At 36.8% G+C, this 23,034-nt stretch overlaps 1 protein-coding gene across 3 annotated transcripts; it reads left to right on the top strand.

The window, feature by feature from the left end:
• Positions 1-403: 403 nt before the first annotated feature.
• On the top strand, positions 404-21,439 carry si:dkeyp-61b2.1 (tumor necrosis factor receptor superfamily member 8). Of its 3 annotated transcripts, none has more exons than XM_067431105.1 (11): positions 404-514; positions 2,241-2,283; positions 4,291-4,386; positions 9,914-10,103; positions 10,846-10,991; positions 11,087-11,224; positions 11,415-11,531; positions 12,705-12,851; positions 13,310-13,329; positions 14,475-14,697; positions 20,335-21,439. In XM_067431105.1, the coding sequence occupies exons 1-11, from the start codon at positions 464-466 to the stop codon at positions 20,553-20,555; spliced, it is 1,392 nt and encodes a 463-aa protein (XP_067287206.1). In that variant the 5' UTR covers positions 404-463; the 3' UTR covers positions 20,556-21,439. The 3 variants fall into 3 exon arrangements, with proteins under 3 accessions (XP_067287206.1, XP_067287205.1, XP_067287207.1); XM_067431104.1 differs by having other exon boundaries at positions 12,702-12,851; XM_067431106.1 differs by lacking the exons at positions 13,310-13,329; positions 14,475-14,697 and having other exon boundaries at positions 12,702-12,851.
• The last annotated feature ends 1,595 nt before the right edge of the window (positions 21,440-23,034 follow it).

Here is a 23,034-nt window from a genome sequence, read left to right as displayed (position 1 = left end):
TCATTCATTCACTTTATATTCATTAAACTGCACATTTCCCAAAGCAACAATATTTGCTAAATGTGGCTATTGTGCAGAATTTGACTGCATGTATTACATTTAATGTGTATACAATTAATGCAGTTAATGCAATAATATAAGATATTAAGGTTGCACTTTATTTTAAAGTGCATGCACCACGTTACTTTCCTAAAAAAAGAAAAGAAAAAAGCACTGGGTTAAGCTTAGGGGTAGGTTCAGGGTTAGTGCCTAGTTATAACCCAGTTATTGCAATTACTATAATAAATTATAGGTATACACATAATCAAATAATTGTAAGATGTGTAAATGCTGACTTACTATGCTTAGGCATACAAGAGGTGTGACACCTCCTCTGATCACCCCACGCGCTCACTCATCATCTCCACTATAAAGGCACTAGACTGAATGACAGTCCTGCTGCGTTCAGACACTGCTTTTGATCATGACGCTATCTACCTCAAACAGAAGCACGTTTATTCTGCTGTTTTATCTGGTGAGTTTGGCTTTCTTTTCGATTTTCGACTAGTCGTTTTTTAATAATATTAGTTTATTATAGTTGGGACTTTTATTACCGTTTTAGAATCCTCTGTAAGACGTGAGCTTCAAAATAAAGGTTCCAATTAGCGCCAAAATGTTACAATTCGATTCCACTTCTCTTTTTTTTTTTAAATTCCACGGAGTTCTTAATTCTTTAGTTCTTCGGAAAACAACTTTTTATAACTTTAAACAAACAGTCTTTATGGTTCCTGCTAAGACGAGGGAGTTTTATAGTCCTGATAAAATGCCATCTGTAAATGCAGCTCACTAGGTTTCAAGACAGACAATCTTGGTCTGTTATGACATTTGATAATTACTTCAAAGTTTTGTATTAATAAATATTCAGACTAAATATGCATGAATGTTTAATTAGTCAACATAATGAAAGAGCTGAAACACTGCTTCTCAGTTTCAGCACGCTGACCCTTTGGGAGGACTTAACCACTTAACATTTTAGTCACAAAAGAATTTCCAGTCATTCTAGTAAGAGGACAACAAAACATGTCAATTACTGGCAATCTTCATCTGTATAGGCTACCTACTCATTTAACACTTTGAGTTGAGGTAGTTCTACCACGATATGATACGATAAAATAACCAATCTGTATGAGGATCTTTCAGAACAGATCAGTAATGAACCCTGGGTAGAATGGGCATTCGGTTTGTTTTGTTTGATGATACTCAGGGATCCCCAATGCAGAACCAACCCACTCACAGCTGGCGGGAATTGAACTGTCTTTTGTTGCCCTGTACATTTTATGTGGTTTTCCGTGTAGTGACCAGGTCACACAAACCTGATAAGAATATCTCTGTGGGTGTTTCTCAGGTTGAGAAATTTCCATTTTGTGACCTGTCCCTTATCTGTTTGTTCTCAGGCAGTTTGATAAAAACATTACGTCTATTTGTGAATTTGTAAGTTCTTCTGGTGTGTGAGTGGCATGAAAAACATCCATCGATTGTCCTTGAGTGACATTTTCCCATGAACCAGTGGCATTTTCCTAGAATTTTCCTAGAACAACAGGTGGACTGCTCACACAATTTTAGTTTGTTTTCAATTTGATTAAATCATCAATCTCCACTTCCACAGATCATTTGCTTTCATCTGATGATAGGTTTTAACTTTAAAACACTCTAAAGCATCCAAAGGTTGTCAGGTCGGCAAACCTCCAAAACAAACAGTTTGTCATATTACTCTTTAAAACTGCACATCCTTCCTAGTAAACAAAATAGTTCATTCACTTTTTTCTTTTGGGGTCAAACTTACTATGATGTTACCTGTTTTTGAACTGATTGTGCAAGCCTAAAACTAGTCGAAACAAAACAACCCTCTGTTGGTTGCAACAAATGTTTTAAAGGTGTTTTTTTAACCTTTACTTTTTAAAAATGACATTTAGATTAAGAGCTTGTCATTCACCATGTATGCAGTGCTAATGCGTATCTAAGGGTGTGTTTTTTTTGTGCTTTTTTTGTCTGATGTGTTCATAGAGGCTTGTTTGTTGTCATCAATTCCTTGGAAACAACTGCACATTTACACTCAAGTTTAAGCCCTGTAGTAAGCCTAGTTTACTACATCTAAAGGACAAAGAACTGCAGATTTGGGACACCTGATAAAAGTACACAATATTTATGATTAGCATTCATTATCCATGTATAAATCAGTTTTATTTGTTTTTCTTTTACAGCTTTTTCCATGTATACACGGCAGCTGTCCTAAATGTGACAAAAGTAAGTTTATACCACTCCCTGCTAAGCATCTTTCATGTGCCACACACTCAGTGTCGAATTTCTGAAGTACGATCCACAATCTGTCATAGTATGCTCATAGTATTCTATGTAACTTGGACCATTATCACACCAATGACTAATCTCAGTCCATTACTCACTCTTGATATATCTTTAGGCTAATATCCTGAAATAACTGCAAGACAAAAAGCCATGATAAAGAGTGTGGGAAACAAAAGTACACGGTCTTTGAAGGATGAGACTGATGTAAATAACATTTAAACAGATCGTATGTTTTTTTAAATCAAGATTGACGAAGTTCGAGTCTTAAAAGAGCTTCGTTTTTTGTTGTTTTTGGCTTTTAGTATGAATGTGTTAGCCTTACTGTTATCTATAAGCTAGTGTGCTCCAAAACAATGACAACATTTGCATTTAGGAGATATAAGCACTCACAGTCTTTCACTTTCACCAATACGGATCAATGGTTTTGATGACATCACTCTGCACTTCAGCTTCTTATCAGATTTTTGGTCCAATCAAACGCTCCCTAGAATCTGAAGCCCCGCCCTCTACATTATAAATAGACGCTGAAGCTGCGGCTGAAATGGCTTCACACATTACTATTTTCTACATGGCAAATGGCACATAGTGCACTCTATAGGGGACAGTGTAAATATGCTTTCCTTTGTGGCGAATGAAGTCTGGTTTCACGTCAGTGTGACTTGAACCGCTGATAGCACAGAGCAGATCATGTGATCGAGTCGCGCAGGCCACAAAACGTATCGGACCTGTTTGCGATCTGGACAGAATGCTGTATTTTAAAGCGATACGGAGGAGATTAGGAGGAGAAACGGTTACAGATTAGGAAGAAATTTGGTTTTACCGAGCTCAATGGCTCTGGCCGAGCTGTGATATAAACGAAATGCTATTGGCTATCTTAAAAGGGGGAGGAGCTATTTTATATGTCCCGCCCTGTCTTCCATGTTTGATTGGAAGTTACATCAACGCATTGAATAATGCTGCCTGTTTCAAGGCACTTCAGTGGGACTTTAAAAGAATAATACTCTGACTATTACCTTCGAAAGGGATTTTCAAGGTTCTTCACCATCAATGCCAGGAAATAACCTTTATTTTAAAGAGTGTATGAACAACTTTTTAATGATTAACATACTAACTAGTAGCCAGTGAGCTATATGAGCTATATATCTCGCCTCAAAATTAGTACCACACCTTTCTATAACCATTACCTTTAATGTGTAATGTCTAAAGAAAACTACACTCTAGACAACATCCATATAGCAAAAATATCTCCTTTATAGTGAGAACCGTGGTTACTTGCTCGTCGTTTCCATTTAGCTTCATGTCATTTTGTATTGCATAAGTCTAATGCTAGAGGTAGTGGCATATTTGGCATGCATAACTAGAGGAGAAGTGTGCTCTTAATTTAAGTGGCCAGACATTTTTTTTGCGTGCCTACTGCATACTAAAGACTAGAATATATATATATATATATAGCCAACTCTTGACTCTTTTGACTTGGGTAGTAAAATCTAGTAACTATTCCCAACACCTTAGAAATAACTATTTGAACAGTCAAAACTTGTGTTTCCTTGTGAAATTGAAAAATCTAGTGTCATGCAGTAGGTTTAAAGTAATAGATGTGTGGTTTAAAACTGTCCCTTACTGGCATTAAAAAGCATCAGCAGATCATCTCCCATGTTTTTTGATTGGCCAGAAGCTTGCACTCTCTGTCACAATAAACATGTGTGAATTGACTATAGGGAGTTTACTCAGCCTTGAACTGAATGCTTTTTCCCTTAAGTTTCAGAATGTCTCTAACTGTAATTTGTGTATGAGTGTGTGCTTAGAAACTCGCCGCAAGTCACTTCAAAACTCTTGTAGGCTAATCATGCTGCATAATGTGCTTTTACTCTTGCACTTCCAGCAGAGTTGTATCACATCAAGATTACTTTTGATGTCTGTGTTGTTTGTGTTCTGTTTCTTATGTAGGTTCTAACAAACACCAATGTGACTGTGAAAGTAATTGTTACTGGAATCCCAAACAGGGAATACCGACATGTGAACGGTGCACTACAATTTGTTCTGGTTAGTGATTTCATGACATCTCCCAGCATTTAAATGCTAAGCTTTAATATGATTAACAAAGGGCCATTTGTCCTTTATCCTTTATTTACTCGCGTCATACATGTCCCTGCGTGTTATTACATAGGAAAAGGTAATCTTTCAGCAATGTGTAATAACTTCCTCTGCATCACATTTTATTTTGGATGATGTCCCTAAGGAAGTTTTTAGGAGGGGATTAGTCTGGATTTTAGAATGAATGAAAGCTTGTTTATGCCACAGAATTAAACAGAATTGTGAGATATAAGGTCAGAATAGCAAGATTTGAAGACAGATTTTGAGAGATTGAGAGATATAAAGTCAGAATTGTGGGATATAAAGTCAGAATTGTGATATAAAGTCAGAATTGAGTGATATAAAGTCAGAATTGTGATATAAAGTCAGAATTGTGAAATATAAAGTCAGAATTGCGAGATATAAAGTCAGAATTGTGAGATATAAAGTCAGAATTGTGGGATATAAAGTCAGAATTGTGATATAAAGTCAGAATTGTGATATAAAGTCAGAATTGAGTGATATAAAGTCAGAATTGTGATATAAAGTCAGAATTGTGAGATATAAAGTCAGAATTGTGAGATATAAAGTCAGAATTGTGATATAAAGTCAGAATTGTGAGATATAAAGTCAGAATTGTGAGATATAAAGTCAGAATTGTGAGATATAAAGTCAGAATTGAGAGATATAAAGTCAGAATTGAGTGATATAAAGTCAGAATTGTGAGATATAAAGTCAGAATTGTGAGATATAAAGTCAGAATTGTGAGATATAAAGTCAGAATTGTGATATAAAGTCAGAATTGTGAGATATAAAGTCAGAATTGAGAGAAATAAAGTCAGAATTGAGTGATATAAAGTCAGAATTGTGAGATATAAAGTCAGAATTGTGAGATATAAAGTCAGAATTGAGAGATATAAAGTCAGAATTGTGAGATATAAAGTCAGAATTGAGAGATATAAAGTCAGAATTGAGTGATATAAAGTCAGAATTGAGAGATATAAAGTCAGAATTGTGAGATATAAAGTCAGAATTGTGAGATATAAAGTCAGAATTGAGAGATATAAAGTCAGAATTGTGAGATATAAAGTCAGAATTGTGAGATATAAAGTCAGAATTGAGAGATATAAAGTCAGAATTGTGAGATATAAAGTCAGAATTGTGAGATATAAAGTCAGAATTGAGTGATATAAAGTCAGAATTGAGAGATATAAAGTCAGAATTGAGAGATATAAAGTCAGAATTGAGAGATATAAAGTCAGAATTGTGAGATATAAAGTCAGAATTGAGTGATATAAAGTCAGAATTGAGAGATATAAAGTCAGAATTGTGAGATATAAAGTCAGAATTGTGAGATATAAAGTCAGAATTGAGAGATATAAAGTCAGAATTGAGTGATATAAAGTCAGAATTGAGAGATATAAAGTCAGAATTGAGAGATATAAAGTCAGAATTGTGAGATATAAAGTCAGAATTGAGTGATATAAAGTCAGAATTGTGAGATATAAAGTCAGAATTGTGAGATATAAAGTCAGAATTGTGAGATATAAAGTCAGAATTGAGAGATATAAAGTCAGAATTGTGAGATATAAAGTCAGAATTGTGAGATATAAAGTCAGAATTGTGAGATATAAAGTCAGAATTGAGAGATATAAAGTCAGAATTGAGTGATATAAAGTCAGAATTGTGAGATATAAAGTCAGAATTGTGAGATATAAAGTCAGAATTGTGAGATATAAAGTCAGAATTGTGAGATATAAAGTCAGAATTGTGAGATATAAAGTCAGAATTGAGAGATATAAAGTCAGAATTGAGAGATATAAAGTCAGAATTGTGAGATATAAAGTCAGAATTGTGAGATATAAAGTCAGAATTGTGAGATATAAAGTCAGAATTGAGAGATATAAAGTCAGAATTGAGAGATATAAAGTCAGAATTGAGAGATATAAAGTCAGAATTGAGTGATATAAAGTCAGAATTGTGAGATATAAAGTCAGAATTGTGAGATATAAAGTCAGAATTGTGAGATATAAAGTCAGAATTGAGTGATATAAAGTCAGAATTGTGAGATATAAAGTCAGAATTGAGAGATATAAAGTCAGAATTGTGAGATATAAAGTCAGAATTGTGAGATATAAAGTCAGAATTGTGAGATATAAAGTCAGAATTGTGAGATATAAAGTCAGAATTGAGTGATATAAAGTCAGAATTGTGAGATATAAAGTCAGAATTGAGAGATATAAAGTCAGAATTGTGTGATATAAAGTCAGAATTGTGAGATATAAAGTCAGAATTGTGAGATATAAAGTCAGAATTGTGAGATATTAAGTCAGAATTGAGAGATATAAAGTCAGAATTGAGAGATATAAAGTCAGAATTGAGTGATATAAAGTCAGAATTGTGAGATATAATGTCAGAATTGTGAGATATAAAGTCAGAATTGAGTGATATAAAGTCAGAATTGTGTGATATAAAGTCAGAATTGAGAGATATAAAGTCAGAATTGTGTGATATAAAGTCAGAATTGTGAGATATAAAGTCAGAATTGTGAGATATAAAGTCAGAATTGAGTGATATAAAGTCAGAATTGCGTGATATTAAGTCAGAATTGAGAGATATAAAGTCAGAATTGAGTGATATAAAGTCAGAATTGTGAGATATAAAGTCAGAATTGTGAGATATAAAGTCAGAATTGTGAGATATAAAGTCAGAATTGTGAGATATAAAGTCAGAATTGAGTGATATAAAGTCAGAATTGTGAGATATAAAGTCAGAATTGTGAGATATAAAGTCAGAATTGTGAGATATAAAGTCAGAATTGTGAGATATAAAGTCAGAATTGTGAGATATAAAGTCAGAATTGAGTGATATAAAGTCAGAATTGTGAGATATAAAGTCAGAATTGAGAGATATAAAGTCAGAATTGTGAGATATAAAGTCAGAATTGAGAGATATAAAGTCAGAATTGTGAGATATAAAGTCAGAATTGAGAGATATAAAGTCAGAATTGTGAGATATAAAGTCAGAATTGTGAGATATAAAGTCAGAATTGTGAGATATAAAGTCAGAATTGAGAGATATAAAGTCAGAATTGAGATATAAAGTCAGAATTGAGTGATATAAAGTCAGAATTGAGAGATATAAAGTCAGAATTGAGAGATATAAAGTCAGAATTGTGTGATATAAAGTCAGAATTGAGAGATATAAAGTCAGAATTGTGTGATATAAAGTCAGAATTGAGAGATATAAAGTCAGAATTGTGTGATATAAAGTCAGAATTGTGTGATATTAAGTCAGAATTGAGAGATATAAAGTCAGAATTGTGAGATATAAAGTCAGAATTGAGAGATATAAAGTCAGAATTGAGAGATATAAAGTCAGAATTGAGAGATATAAAGTCAGAATTGTGAGATATAAAGTCGGAATTGTGAGATATAAAGTCAGAATTGAGAGATATAAAGTCAGAATTGAGAGATATAAAGTCAGAATTGAGAGATATAAAGTCAGAATTGAGAGATATAAAGTCAGAATTGAGAGATATAAAGTCAGAATTGAGAGATATAAAGTCAGAATTGAGAGATATAAAGTCAGAATTGAGAGATATAAAGTCAGAATTGAGAGATATAAAGTCAGAATTGAGAGATATAAAGTCAGAATTGAGAGATATAAAGTCAGAATTGTGTGATATAAAGTCAGAATTGAGAGATATAAAGTCAGAATTGTGTGATATAAAGTCAGAATTGTGTGATATTAAGTCAGAATTGAGAGATATAAAGTCAGAATTGTGTGATATAAAGTCAGAATTGAGAGATATAAAGTCAGAATTGTGTGATATAAAGTCAGAATTGTGTGATATTAAGTCAGAATTGAGAGATATAAAGTCAGAATTGTGAGATATAAAGTCAGAATTGAGAGATATAAAGTCAGAATTGTGAGATATAAAGTCAGAATTGAGAGATATAAAGTCAGAATTGTGTGATATAAAGTCAGAATTGTGTGATATAAAGTCAGAATTGAGAGATATAAAGTCAGAATTGTGTGATATAAAGTCAGAATTGTGTGATATAAAGTCAGAATTGTGTGATATAAAGTCAGAATTGAGAGATATAAAGTCAGAATTGTGTGATATAAAGTCAGAATTGTGTGATATTAAGTCAGAATTGAGAGATATAAAGTCAGAATTGTGAGATATAAAGTCAGAATTGAGAGATATAAAGTCAGAATTGTGAGATATAAAGTCAGAATTGAGAGATATAAAGTCAGAATTGAGAGATATAAAGTCAGAATTGAGAGATATAAAGTCAGAATTGTGAGATATAAAGTCAGAATTGAGAGATATAAAGTCAGAATTGAGAGATATAAAGTCAGAATTGAGAGATATAAAGTCAGAATTGTGAGATATAAAGTCAGAATTGTGAGATATAAAGTCAGAATTGAGAGATATAAAGTCAGAATTGAGAGATATAAAGTCAGAATTGAGAAATATAAAGTCAGAATTGTGAGATATAAAGTCAGAATTGAGAAATATAAAGTCAGAATCGTGAGATATAAAGTCAGAATTGTGAGATATAAAGTCAGAATTGTGAGATATAAAGTCAGAATTGAGAGATATAAAGTCAGAATTGAGAGATATAAAGTCAGAATTGAGAAATATAAAGTCAGAATTGTGAGATATAAAGTCAGAATTGTGATATAAAGTCAGAATTGTGAGATATAAAGTCAGAATTGAGAGATATAAAGTCAGAATTGAGAGATATAAAGTCAGAATTGAGAGATATAAAGTCAGAATTGAGAGATATTGTGTGTATTTTGTACAATTTTAGCATTATATTATTTTAAAAAATGATGTGGGGTATTTTGAGCTAAAACTTCACACACTCTGGGGACATCAGAAACTTATTTCACACACACAGACACACTGAAAATGTCAGAAACTGTTCAGCCTTTTATGTTCAAACCTGAGTCAGACAATGATGGAGAGACTCAAGGAAAAGTGACAACATGTAGAAAGAGACAGGAGATTTCTGAATGGTTAGTTGATGAATTTGTGTAGCTGATGTGGAGTTAACCATCTTCAAGTCATTGATTAGCATATTCTATCATGATAATCTATAATTTCTGGTGTGGGAACTGTTGTAAAATGCACTGAACCAGGGAATATCTGCGGCATGAAGAGAGAACAGATATAGTTTAGTTTAATTACAGTTACAGTTATGTTTTCATCTTGCTTTTATTGTGTTCGTACTGTATTGCAATAAATGTTTGAACGCAGGAATATGTCTATGCATGTTTGCCACGATGATGCACGTTTACATAGAAAAACATTAGAAAAGCAGGACAAAAGTGCTTTCTGTGTGAATTGTCCCCAGCCTGGGTCAAGTGTAATGTGAGAAGTACAAAGATTGTCATAGCTACTAATTTAATTTAAAAAAAGATGTTTGTATGTTTTAGTAAAATTATTGTCTCTGTATGTCTTTGTATATTTGGTTGGAAACAGAATATAAAAATCAGGTGGAAGTTACTCCATGCACTCAGGAAAGCAATCGGGTGTGCCACTGCAAACCAGGTTTCTACTGTAAGAAAGGCAACAATTATAACACACACTGCCATAAAAAATGTCTTCCCTGTGAGACGGGCACATTCTCCAGCAAACCCTCTCTGGACCCATCCTGCAAGCCTCATAAAGAGTGAGTAATACTCATACATATCAGAACATTCATGTGGTGTCATCCATATAGGGGCCAAAATATCCTGGTGATGGACCTTCATTAAACTAGCACAGTGACGAGTATTTTAGAGGACCGAAACACTCAAACAGTTTAATAGGCATGCTTTGTAAAAATGTGTGATTGGACTATTTGAAGAGAATGAACGCAGCAAAAAGTCATTTGAAAGTAAGATGTCACCTAGTTTCACTCTCTTTCAGTTTTCTTTCTATCTATCTATGTCTCTGTTTTTTTTCTCACTCACTTTCTCTCACACATCTCTCTCACACATTTGATATCTTTGAGGTTTCTGTTTTGCTTAAACTTCTTTTCACAATGCAACTTCAGCATTCGGTCTGTCATACTACAGTGCATTTTAACTGTAAAGTACCCCATGAGAAAAGTGTACAGACAGCTGTAAATGGATAATGTGTATGCAAGGACGATAAGACCAATCACAATTCAGTATGCAAATTACAGTGATATCAGCTCTGGTTACATTTAGAATTATGGAATACGTGTTTTGAATGTGGTTCCATTTTGAATTCTGAACATTCCATCTGTGAAGGTTAAGGTTAACAAAAGCACGCACTTATTTGCATTATATTTACTGGATATCTGGGATGTTAAACCAGTGGTGCCTTACAAGCACACAGTATTAAATCAACATGAAAAGACTGACTTGCTCTTGTCTCATGCATTCTCTCTGTGCCCTTTTCCACAGTTGTGCTCAGCTGGGAATGATAACACTCATAGAGGGCACAGCGACACAGGACAGAAAGTGTGTGTATGCCACAACAAGCATGTCCGCATCATCTACACCCTCCATTACTACCATCGCTTACAGGACAGATCCCACCCAGAAGAGAGGTACTACTAGGATGTGTTTACCTTATTTAGATATACAATCATGTCTTTTTGGAATGGAATGTATAATATATTTAATCTTGAATTGAAAAAAATAGTACCTCGAGAGACCTTGGTCAAAGAGGGCACAGTGACACAGGACGGAGAGTCTGTGAATGCCACAACAAGCATGTCCGCATCATCTACACCCTCCATTACTACCATCTCTTACAGGACAGCTCCCACCCAGAACACAGGTACTACTAGGATGTGTTTTAACTTGTTTAGATATACATTCATGTCTTTTTGGAATATATATATATATATATATATATATATATATATATATATATATATATATATATATATATATATATATATATATATATATATATATATACATGTAAACATATGTAATGTATAATATATTATATACCTTGGTCAAAGAGGGCACAGAGACAGAGGACAGAGAGTCTGTGAATGCCAAAACAAAGATGGCAGCATCGTCTACCTCCTCCAGTTTCATTACCATCTCTTCCAGTTCATCTCCCCCCCTGAGGACAGGTACTGTTGGGATCTGTTGTTTGGATATACAATCATGTTTTTTTGCAATGTAATGTATAACATAATTAATCTTAAATTGAAAAAAAAAAAATAGTAAACCGTAGGAGCTTAGTCAAAGAGGTATGGATATATCGGCCACCATATCGGTATCAGCCGATATATGCTCATTCATTTTTAATGTTATCATTATAGGCCTGAAAATGTTGGTATCGGCCAAAATTTTCATATTAGTGAATCCCTATGATATATTATATTTATTAGATATTAACTCGCAAATTGCAATGACCTTTTTATTTATTTATTTTTTTTTTTTCAATCTAGTAACCAGAATTATTTCAAGAAACCTGTAAAGAATATAGCAGAGTCATACGTATATCTAAAATTTAAAATCAATCATCAATTTTGCATTACGGAAATAAAGCCTATTTTAGGACCATTACGTTTTTTGTAGCATTATTTTCATTAAAATTATGCAAATTTTCCCTTCAAACTGTAATAGCATCCCTTCCTAATGGAAAAAAAGTTTATTTTGTATGCATAATATGGTAGTATTTTTGTGCTTATTTAAAATAATAATAAAAAATCTTTATATCACAGTAATGAAAATCAACATGATAATCATGGACTCAACGATAAAAAAGAAATGATGATCCTTGTGGGGATAAGTGTACTTAACTGTGTTTAAAATAATGTCAAAATAAAAAAGACAATTTAAAAAAAGCTAAACCTTTTTTTTCTTTTAAGTTTAGGGTAAAATGTGACATTTTTTTGTGAAAATTTAGGATTAAAAAGTCATTACATTCTGTTAGAATAACCATAAAACGAATCAAGTCAAGTTACCTTATATAGTGCTTTATACAATACTGACACAGATATTTCAAAGCAGCTTTACAGTAATAACAGGAAAATGATAAAATGATGGAAACAGTATTTCGGCTATCCAGTAACTCTGAAAGAAAATAGTTTTGTTGTTCAGTGTTAATTCAGTTCCTTGTAAAGATCAACAGTAGTTAAATGAATTCATTTCATCCTAAAGCAGTTCTGCAGAAAAACAGTGATGCCATTGTCCAGCTCATTTCAGTTCTCATCCACCAGTGTCAGTGCAGTCAGATCAATAATGCTGTTGAAGATAATACATAGTGTTGACATTGTTTTACTCTTTGTCATCAGCAGAGGTCGCTCCACAACAAGACGGCAAGCCAGAAGAGAACCAGTCCCTTTGGATGCTGACATTAATCTTCATGTTGATGTTCTTGTTCATGGCTGGAGTTTGTATGCTGATGAAATGCAACGCCCCGAAAACCCTTTCAAAATGCTTCGGTATGGTATGAAGATATAATGCATTGCATCTTATGAATACTTCAGCATGCAGTAGACTGCAAAGCAATACAAATAACACAACCCTGCTATGATACTTTATTTATCAGCAGTAATTATTTAGGGAATTTTCTAATTTAAACCTGAGAAACTTTTTGGCCATTCTATTGTCATGTCTAAAGTGCAGTATTGTGGCTATAAGTGGCCTGGAATCCACCCAGATCACTTCTTACTGTAAAGCGAATTGCTTTGCGTCTCACGTGCTTTAATTCCCATAAGGTCAAACTCAACATAAACATTCACAGTGTTTCAGAATGACGTGCGTTTAACACATCCGTGGCAACCTGAGAAACCACAGAACGCCTATATGCACGAAACATACATTTCATATCGTGCACCGACTCACTGTCTGACTGTCTGACATATGCAGCATATTTACTTATTTCTTGTTTTCATTTTAGGTTTAATAAATGGAAAATATGTAAGTACTTTTTGAGATTGCATATCACAATGAATTAAATTAACTTGGTTTTGTTCAAGAGGACCTATTATGCCTTTTTGTCTTGATTTTGTTTTAGAACAGGTTTTTAGTAGCCTAGAAATCTAGACGCACCCTAGCGGCAGCAAATTTAATCTGCCCGCAAGTGTCGTCTAGAAACTCTCAATACCCTTCTGAGCTGTATTCCCCTAACTCTTGCTGGACCAACCACATCGTGTATAGAGTGGGTGGGCGGGGCCATAATGACGACGGCCGAGTTGCGCTTGCGTGCTTCTAGTAAACACAGAAACTGGCGAACGGCGGTCTTTCGAATCAGCTTTGACCGTGACTCTGGAAGACTCGGAGTTAAGCTTTTCTCTGAGAAAAGAACAAAGAACTGAAGTCATTCTTAAAAAGGGAAGATGTGTTCAGAGTTTAACCGACTGGATACGGCGAATGTTTAATCTGTCAACAAGCTCTGCTTCACCTTCGTTGCTCTGGTTGGTGTAGCGCTATCCTATCGCGTGCAGAGGGAGTTTGAAAGACAACCGTTTATCCACCCCTCGGATTGAGCTGTCAATGGTGAGTTTCCAGACCAAACATCTAGATGTGTGTCTGGCTTGTAAGGCTAGGTTTTTAGGCTTGAATGTTCATTATATTCCCCATATTCTTCATTGTTGCAGCTCGTCTCTTCCCAGTCTGTCAGTAACGCTCTGTTTAGTTCCTGTCTCTATGAAGCCCCTCCTTCTGAAAAGCGCATTTTGTGCTGATTGGTCGGCTGGACCAGTGTGTTGTGATTGGTCAAGCGCCTTGAGTGTGTTTGGGAAATAACCTTGACTTTCAACACACTAACTAACTCAACCAGGCCCACCCCTTTATTTTGCATATGCATCCAGCGGTAATTATTCAAATGAGGAGGGTTGAGATGTGTTCATTCCCAAAAGAAAACTCAAGACTATGGAGGCATTTCAGGGAATTCAGAAACCGTGACACTGATATAGAAAATAACTGCCTTTGGAGGGTAACTTTGCAGACCTCAAACAGTAACATTACACACTGAAGAAAGTTAAATATGTAAAAAGAAAAGGCATAAAAGGTCCTCTTTAAAGTGAATATTCCCCTTTAATTTTGTTTTATGGCCACTGTAGGAAGTGCAGCAGCACTGGAGACAGGTATCAGGTGACACCCAAATTTTGTCCAATGCCCAATCCAACGCCTCAACAAATCACAACATGGAGACTGAGATACCGCTTGGCAGTGATGTCAGAGGGGTCAAAGGTCAAAGTATGGGGATGACACCTCAATCTGGGGGTGTGCAGCAGGTCACAGTGGAGCATAATGGGAAGGGTGAGAACGTCAGCAATACTGTAGGTGAGTCTTGGAAGCCTTCCTTGAGCTCAGATATACTCGTGGCTCTATAAACCGATCAGGCATAACATAATGACCACTGACAGGTTAAGTGAATATCACTGATTATCTCTTCATCACGGCACCTGTTGGTGGGTGGGATATGTTAGGCAGCGAGTGAACATTTTGTCCTTAAAGTTGATGTGTTAGAAGCAGGAAAAATGGGCAAGTGTAAGGATATGAGCAAGTTTGACAAAGGCCAAATTGTGATGGCTAGACGACTGGGTCAGAGCATCTCCAAAACTGCAGCTCTTGTGGGCTGTTCCCGGTCTGCAGTGGTCAGTATCTATCAAAAGTGCTCCAAGGAAGGAACAGTGGAGAACCGGCCACAGGGTCATGGGCGGCCAAGGCTCATTGATGCACGTGGGGAGCGAAGGCTGGCCCGTGTGATCTGATCAAATAGACGAGCTACTGGAGCTCAAATTACTCAAGAAGTTAATGCTGGTTCTGACAGAAAGGTGTCAGAATACACAGTGCATCGCAGTTTGTTGTGTATGGGGCTGCATATCCGCAGAAAAGTCAGGATGCCCATGCTGACCCCTGACCCCGCCGAAAGTGCAAACAGTGGCACGTGAGCATCAGAACTGGACCACGGAGCAATGGAAGAAGGTGGCCTGGTCTGAGGAATCATGTTTTCTTTTAGATCACGTGGATGGCCGGGTGTGCGTGCGTTGCTTACCTGGGAAACACATGGCCCCAGGATGCACTATGGGAAGAAGGCAAGCCGGCGGAGGCAGTGTGATGCTTTGGGCAATGTTCTGATTGGAAACCTTGGGTCCTCCATCCATGTGGATGTTACTTTGACACGTACCACCTACCTAAGCATTGTTGCAGACCATGTACACTCTTTCATGGGAATGGTATTCCCTGTCGGCTGGGAATGGAGTCTTAGTGGAGTCCATGCCTTGATATGTCAGGGCTGTTTTGGCAGCAAAAGGGGGACAAACATACTATTATAAAGGGGATCATAATGTTATGCCTGATTGCTGTATATACAGGTCTGAAAAAAATTAAGAGACCACTGCAGAAATATCAGTTTCTTTGGTTTTACTATTTATAGATATGTGTTTGGGTAAAATTTTAAATAAAAAATGATTCTATAAACTACTGACAAAATTTTTCCCAAATTCCAAATAAAATAATGTGGAGCATTTATTTGCCGAAAGCAACTGGTCAAAATAACAAAAAAGATGCAGTGTTGTCAGACCTCGAATAATGGAAAGAAGATAAGTTCATATTCATTTTTAAACAACACAATACTAATGTTTTAACTTAATCAGTATTTGGTGGAATAACCCTGATTTTGAATCACAGCTTTCATGCTTCTTGGCATGCTCTCCACTAGTCTTTCACATTGATGTTAGGTGACTTTATGCCACTCTTGGTGCAAAAATTCATGCAGCTCGGATTTGTTTGATGGCTCGTGACCATCCATCTTCCTCTTCCACATTCCAGAGGTTTTCAATGGGGTTCAGGTTTGGAGATTGGGCTGGCCATGACAGAGTCTTGATCTGGTGGTCCTCCATCCACACCTTGATCGACCTGGCTGTGTGGCATGGAGCATTGTCCTGCTGGAAAAACCAGTCCTCGGAGTTGGGGAACATTGTCAGAGCAGAATGAAGCAAGTTTTCCTTCAGGACAACCTTGTACTTGGTTTGATTCATGCGTCCTTCACAAAGACAAATCTGCCCGATTCCAGCCTGGCTGAAGCACCCCCAGATCATCACCGATCCTCCACCAAATTTCACAGTGGGTGCGAGACAATGTGGCTTGTAGGCCTCTCCCGGTCTCCGTCTAACCATTAGACGACCAGGTGTCGGACAAAGCTGAAAATTGGACTCATCAGAGAAGATGACCTTACTCCAGTCCTCTACAGTCCAATCCTTATGGTCTCTTCCAACCCTCAGCCTGGCTCTTCTTTGCTTCTCATTGGGTGCATTTACATCATAGACTGTAAAAAAATAGGTTTACATGCATGTACTTACACCGATTATGCCCAATAAGCCGACAATGAACATGGTCATGTAAACGTGGTTACCCGTTTTCTTTTATCGGAGTAAGATCATAAACAGTGTAAGCATAAACCGGTCGGCACAGGTAGTTTTTTGCCTCTTACCTCGATTACAGTCTATGATGTAAACGCATTAACCTGCTTTCTGTCGACCTACTGAAGTGCTCATGTGCGATAGGTGACAAAACTGCAAATTTAGAGCAGATTTAAATGCATCCAGGCAGAGCGAGCTAGCGTTAAACAGGACATATATCACAAACGCAGACTTTTAAGACCTAGAAAGATGTGTTCTCTTCTCATACAGCAGAAGTAGAAAGAGGTTCAGTCAAAACGCTGCATCTGTAACTTCATGAGGGATAATATGAGCCGTAATCTCGGTGCATGCTTTATTTAACATCACAACTGACGTAACATTTGAAAAACTCAAGTCAGAGTCAGATACGGACATTATTATTTTTGACGTCACTACATGGAAATAACCCGGTTTATTAATAAAGTCAAGTAAACGCGGTTTACTTGAGTTGTCAGTTCACTGGTTTGCATGTAAACGGGGAAAACTGATTATTTCAATAAGCTGATTTTTTGAGTTATCAGGTTACTGGTGTGCATGTAAACGCACCCATTGGCGAAGGGCTTTCTTCTAGCTTTGCACGACTTCAGCCCTGCCCCTCAAACACAAACACATAATACTGTATGTATTTATATACATATAGTATTATGTGTTTGTGATTGTGTAAACAAATACACATACAGCTCTTCGAAACCGGCTCCTAGGGGCAGGGCTGAAGTTATATACACACACACACAACTGTGTGTATATATATATTATATAAACACAACTTTTATGTTAGATGTGATTAATTGCGATTCATCTATTTGACAGCACTAATATATTTAAAACAGGAAAAAAGTATCTGCCAGTGTGGTGAAAAAAATAAACTTTTGGATGATGTTTATTGTTCTGAGCCCACTGGCCATGTTTTTAGAAAGGTATGAGCGAGACGCTGCAAAAGATGCACGCGCAACAGTTAAAGACGCCTGTCTTACACATTAACATAGAAAAAGAATGGAAAGAAGCGCAGTAGAATAGATTATCACTTTTGCTGTGTTCTTCTTTCATGGTGCTTTTTGTCTGACAGTATAAAACACCACCCTTTTTTGTTATTGGCAAAAGAGCATCTATTGTGTTTTATAAGTGATGAGACAATGTCTGAGGAAGAAATAATGACAAATCACTTTTGAGGAACTACTTATGAGCCAGAAATGCCAAAGAGTATTTCTTTTTTTGTTAGAACTGGAAAGTCACTTAAGCAGGTTGGAGCTTGAATGTTTTTTAGCTGCTTACGTGACGGAAATGTGTGATTAACTTATTCTGTCATTTAACCTCTAGGGCAGACACACCTTGTGTTTCCTTGCACTTTATCTTCAAGTTCACTATTGTCTAAATGCCCCTTTTTGCTTCCTGTTATGTGGGGGCTTTTTTCTTTTACATCATAGTTGTTTCTGGTCTCTTTTGCTTGTTTTGGATTTCCTTTTAATGTAAGTTTCCAGGACTAACAGTCTGTAATAACAAAAACGGCCCAAAATGGATGTAAGCTACAGCAAAATGAACCAGAAAAAAAAAGGGGAAAAAAATCCAAGAGGCTTTGAAAAACAAGCTGTGCAAAGTTTGTTTTTTATTGCCTTATCTTTCCCTTTTCATGCCATACGTAAATGCTGTATACATACATACACACACACACACACACACACACACACACACACACACACACACACACACACACACACACACACACACACACACACACACACACACACACACATACATACATACATACACATACATACACGCACACACGCACACATGCATACATACACAAAAAGACACACACACACACACACACATGCATTCCATACACACAAACACACACAAATGCATACATATACATACATACATACATACATACATACACATAAAAACACACATACATACAAAACCAATTCCAAAAAAGTTGGGACACTGTACAAATTGTGAATAAAAAAAGAATGTAATAATTTACAAATCTCATAAACTTATATTTTATGCACAATAGAATATAGATAACATATCAAATGTTGAACATAAGACATTTTAAAATGTCATGCCAAATAAGGGCTAATTTTTTATTTCATGAGAGCTACACATTCCCAAAAAAGTTGGGACAAGTAAATGTACATATAAGGAATAACTGGAGGACCAATTTGCAACTTATTAGGTCAACATGATTGGGTATAAAAATCTCTATGGGTCAAGGCCGGAAAACCCTACTGGATGCCTGTGATCTTCAGCCCTTAGACGGCACTGCAGCACATACAGGAATACTACTGTAATGGAAATCACAACATGGGCTCAGGAAAACTTCCAGAACACATTGTCGGTAAACACAATCCACCATGCCATTCGCCGTTGCCAGCTAAACCTCTATAGGTAAAATAAGAAGGCATAACTAAACATGATCCAGAAGCGCAGGCGTTTTCTCTGGGCCAAGGCTAATTTAAAATGGACTGTGGCAAAGTGGAAAACTGTTCTGTGGTCAGACGAATCAAAATTTGAAGTTCTTTTTGGAAAACTGGGACGCCATGTCATCCGGACTAAAGAGGAAAAGGACAACCCAAGTTGTTATCAGCGCTCAGTTCAGAAGCTGCATCTCTGATGGGATGGGGTTGCATGAGTGTGTGTGGCATGGGCAGCTTACACATCTGGAAAGGCACCATCAGTGCTGAAAGGCTTTTCCCAGTTCAACATATGCTTCCATCTAGACATCGTCTCTTTCAGGGAAGACCTTGCATTTTTCAACATGACAATGACAGACCAAATACTGCATCAATTACAACATCATGGCTGCGTAGAAGAAGGATCCGGGCCCTGAAATGGCCAGCCTGCAGTCCAGATCTTTCACCTATAGAAAACATTTGGCACATCATAAAGAGGAAGATGCGACAAAGAAGACCTAAGACAGTTGAGCAACTAGAAGCCTGTTTTAGACAAGAATGGTAAAACATTCCTATTCCTAAACTTGAGCAACTCGTCTCCTCAGTCCCCAGACGTTTGCAGACTGTTATAAAAAGAAGAGGGGATGCCACAGTGGTAAACATGGCCTTGTCCCAACTTTTTTGAGATGTGTTGATGCCATGAAATTTAAAATCAACTTATTTTTCCCTTAAACTTATACATTTACTCAGTTTAAATATTTGGTATGTCATCTATGTTATATTCTGAATAAAATATTGAAATTTGTGTCCCAACTTTTTTGGAATCGGGTTTGTACATATTACACAAACATATTTACATACACACATACATGCATACATACACACTCACACACACACACCCACACACAAAGAAACAAACACACATCCATACATACACACACATATATCCATGCACACACATAAACACACATACATACACATGCACACACATAAACACACATACATACATATTTATGATGATACCTTAGATGTGGGCTACAGAATGGTTTGGCCAATAGAAGTTTGCTGCATAATTTTTGCATTGAGAGGGCATTAATTAAGCCTGTTTTCTGTTTTAGGGTCCATCTACATCTACTCTCCTGGAATGGTGATTTTAGGCTCCAACTCAAGCGATAAAAAGGAAGAGGCGGGAGTTTGCGAAGAAGCCCATCCCCTCATCGGCTCACCACAGCAAGAGTCAAATCCACCCTCACAGGAGGTCAGAATACGAATGAGTGCACAGGAAGAGGCCGAGAAGGAACTGAGCTTGAGTTTTCCTGTGCCAGCAACTGGAAAGTGAGAACTTGAACATGTGGTTTGTTGCATGAACTTCAGAACAGCCTTACACAAGGCCCCGAGTTGAATCACATGGCTGAAAATCACAAACGGCTAGATGTGTGATTCCCAGTTGATCGTGGCATGATTTTGAATGACAAGGTCATGGTTTCGCTTCCCGAGGAACACACATGCTGACATGATGTATAGGTTAAGTTACCTTGAATGAACTGTGAGTCGAATACCGTATGCAAGTGTTCCAGATGGAAGAGCGTCAAGTGATGAGTTTTGCTTTTTTGCACATGAAAATGATTTATGCTTAATTTACATTGCACATCTGAATTGCTGTTTTTTTCTTTTCTTAAAATGTGCTTTTCCTCGTAGAGACACTGCACAGGAGGTTAAGACAGAAGGCTGAGAAAACGCCTTCAAAGGTGTCTTGAGTTTCCACAATGTGGATCCTATAAGACAGAGCAGATGATCCTAAAAAGCAGATGATGTGCATGAATTGTTTTATTGCTTAAGTGAATGGTAGAGAACCAAGAGACTTAGTCTGTATATTTCAGGCTTTTGTTCTATCATGTGGGTGTTTAATATGCATGTCTAAAAATACCCGACCTCACCTTTGGAAAGAAGGTGTCTGATTTGACTTCTGTAGGAGGTCTAAGCAGACTGCGCTTACACGGCAAACTTTAAATGACAACCTCAAAAATGTCCTCTCTAGCACGGCAATAGAGTGCCTTAAGAAGACGCTTCACACACCTCACATCCTCTCTTTACTTCAGCTTGTGTGTTTGTCTTGTTCATCTTTATTTTGATTTGTTTTGTTGGCTGTGTACATAAGAGATTCTGTAAATGAATGTGTTCTGATTTTTTAATATAAAGTAATAAAGTATATTTCTTCAACAATTACAGAAATAATTTATTTTCTCTTTATCTATCTATCTATCTATCTATCTATCTATCTATCTATCTATCTATCTATCTATCTATCTATCTATCTATCTATCTATCTATCTATCTATCTATCTATCTATCTATCTATCTATCTATCTATCTATCTATCCATCCAGCTTATATCCATCCAATTAACTTTCTCCATCCATCCACCTATCCATCCATCAAATTAACTGTCTGTCTATCCAACTGTCTGTCCATCCAACTAACTGTCTGTCTGTCTATCCATCCATCCAACTTTCTGACTGTCTATCCACCTGTCTGTCTGTCTGTCTGTCTGTCTATCAAACTGTCTGTCTATTCAAATGTCTGTCCATCCGCAACTAACTGTCTGTCTGTCTGTCTGTCTATCCAACTGTCTGTCTGTCTTTCTATCCAACTGTCTGTCTATCCAATTGTCTGTCTGTCTGTCTATACAACTGTCTGTCTGTCTGTCTATCCAATTGTCTGTCTGTCCGTCTATCCACCTGTCTGTCTGTCTGTCTATCCAATTGTCTGTCTGTCCGTCTATCCACCTGTCTGTCTGTCTGTCTATCCAACTGTCTGTCTGTCTATTCAAATGTCTGTCCATCCAACTAACTGTGTCTGTCTATCTATCCATCCAACTTTCTGTCTGTCTATCCACCTGTCTGTCTGTCTGTCCGTCTATCCACCTGTCTGTCTGTCTGTCTGTCTGTCTGTCTATCCAACTGTCTGTCTGTCTATTCAAATGTCTGTCCATCCAACTAACTGTGTCTGTCTATCTATCCATCCAACTTTCTGTCTGTCTATCCACCTGTCTGTCTGTCTGTCTGTCTATCCATCTATCTGTCTGTCTGTCTATTCAAATGTCTGTCCATCCAACTAACTGTCTGTCTGTCTATCTATCCATCCAACTTTCTGTCTTTCTATCCAACTGTCTGTCCGTCTATCCAAATGTCTGTCTGTCTGTCTAGCTAACTATCTATCCATCCATACAACTGTCTGTCTGTCTATCCAACTGTCTGTCTGTCTATCCAACTGTCTGTTTATCTGTCTGTCTAGCCAATTGTCTGTCTGTCTGCCTATCTAACTGTCTGTCTGTCTATCCAACTGTGTCTGTCTGTCCAACTGTCTGTCTGTCTGTCTATCCAACTGTCTGTCTCTGTCTGTCTATCCAACTGTCTGTCTGTCTGTCTGTCTGTCTGTCTATCCAACTGTCTGTCTGTCTTTCTATCCAACTGTCTGTCTATCCAATTGTCTGTCTGTCTATCCAACTGTCTGTCTGTCTGTCTATCCAATTGTCTGTCTGTCCGTCTATCCACTGGTCTGTCTGTCTGTCTATCCACCTGTCTGTCTGTCTGTCTGTCTGTCTGTCTATGCACCTGTCTGTCTGTCTGTTTGTCCAACTGTCTGTCTGTCTGTTTATCCAATTGTCTGTCTGTCTATCCAACTGTCTTTCTGTCTATGCAACTGTCTGTCTGTCTGTCTATCCACCTGTCTGTCTGTCTTTCTATCCAGCTGTCTGTCTGTCTATCCAGCGATATGTCTGTCTATCCAATTGTCTGTCTGTCTATCCACCTGTCTGT

The sequence above is a fragment of the Pseudorasbora parva genome, chromosome 22 (genome assembly GCF_024679245.1).
Source record: "Pseudorasbora parva isolate DD20220531a chromosome 22, ASM2467924v1, whole genome shotgun sequence".
NCBI lineage: Eukaryota > Metazoa > Chordata > Actinopteri > Cypriniformes > Gobionidae > Pseudorasbora > Pseudorasbora parva.
Note: the sequence above shows the minus strand (reverse complement) of the source record. Positions and strands in the feature narration are given on the sequence as shown.

What these genes read in the sequence shown, in the direction of transcription:
- si:dkeyp-61b2.1 (XM_067431104.1), top strand. Translation starts at nt 464, where the DNA reads ATGACGCTATCTACCTCAAACAGAAGCACGTTTATTCTGCTGTTTTAT. An exon ending in GTGCACTACAATTTGTTCTG is followed by an intron (nt 4,387 to 9,913) that starts GTTAGTGATTTC and finishes GGTTGGAAACAG; the next exon opens with AATATAAAAATCAGGTGGAA. An exon ending in GTTTAATAAATGGAAAATAT is followed by an intron (nt 13,330 to 14,474) that starts GTAAGTACTTTT and finishes TGGCCACTGTAG; the next exon opens with GAAGTGCAGCAGCACTGGAG.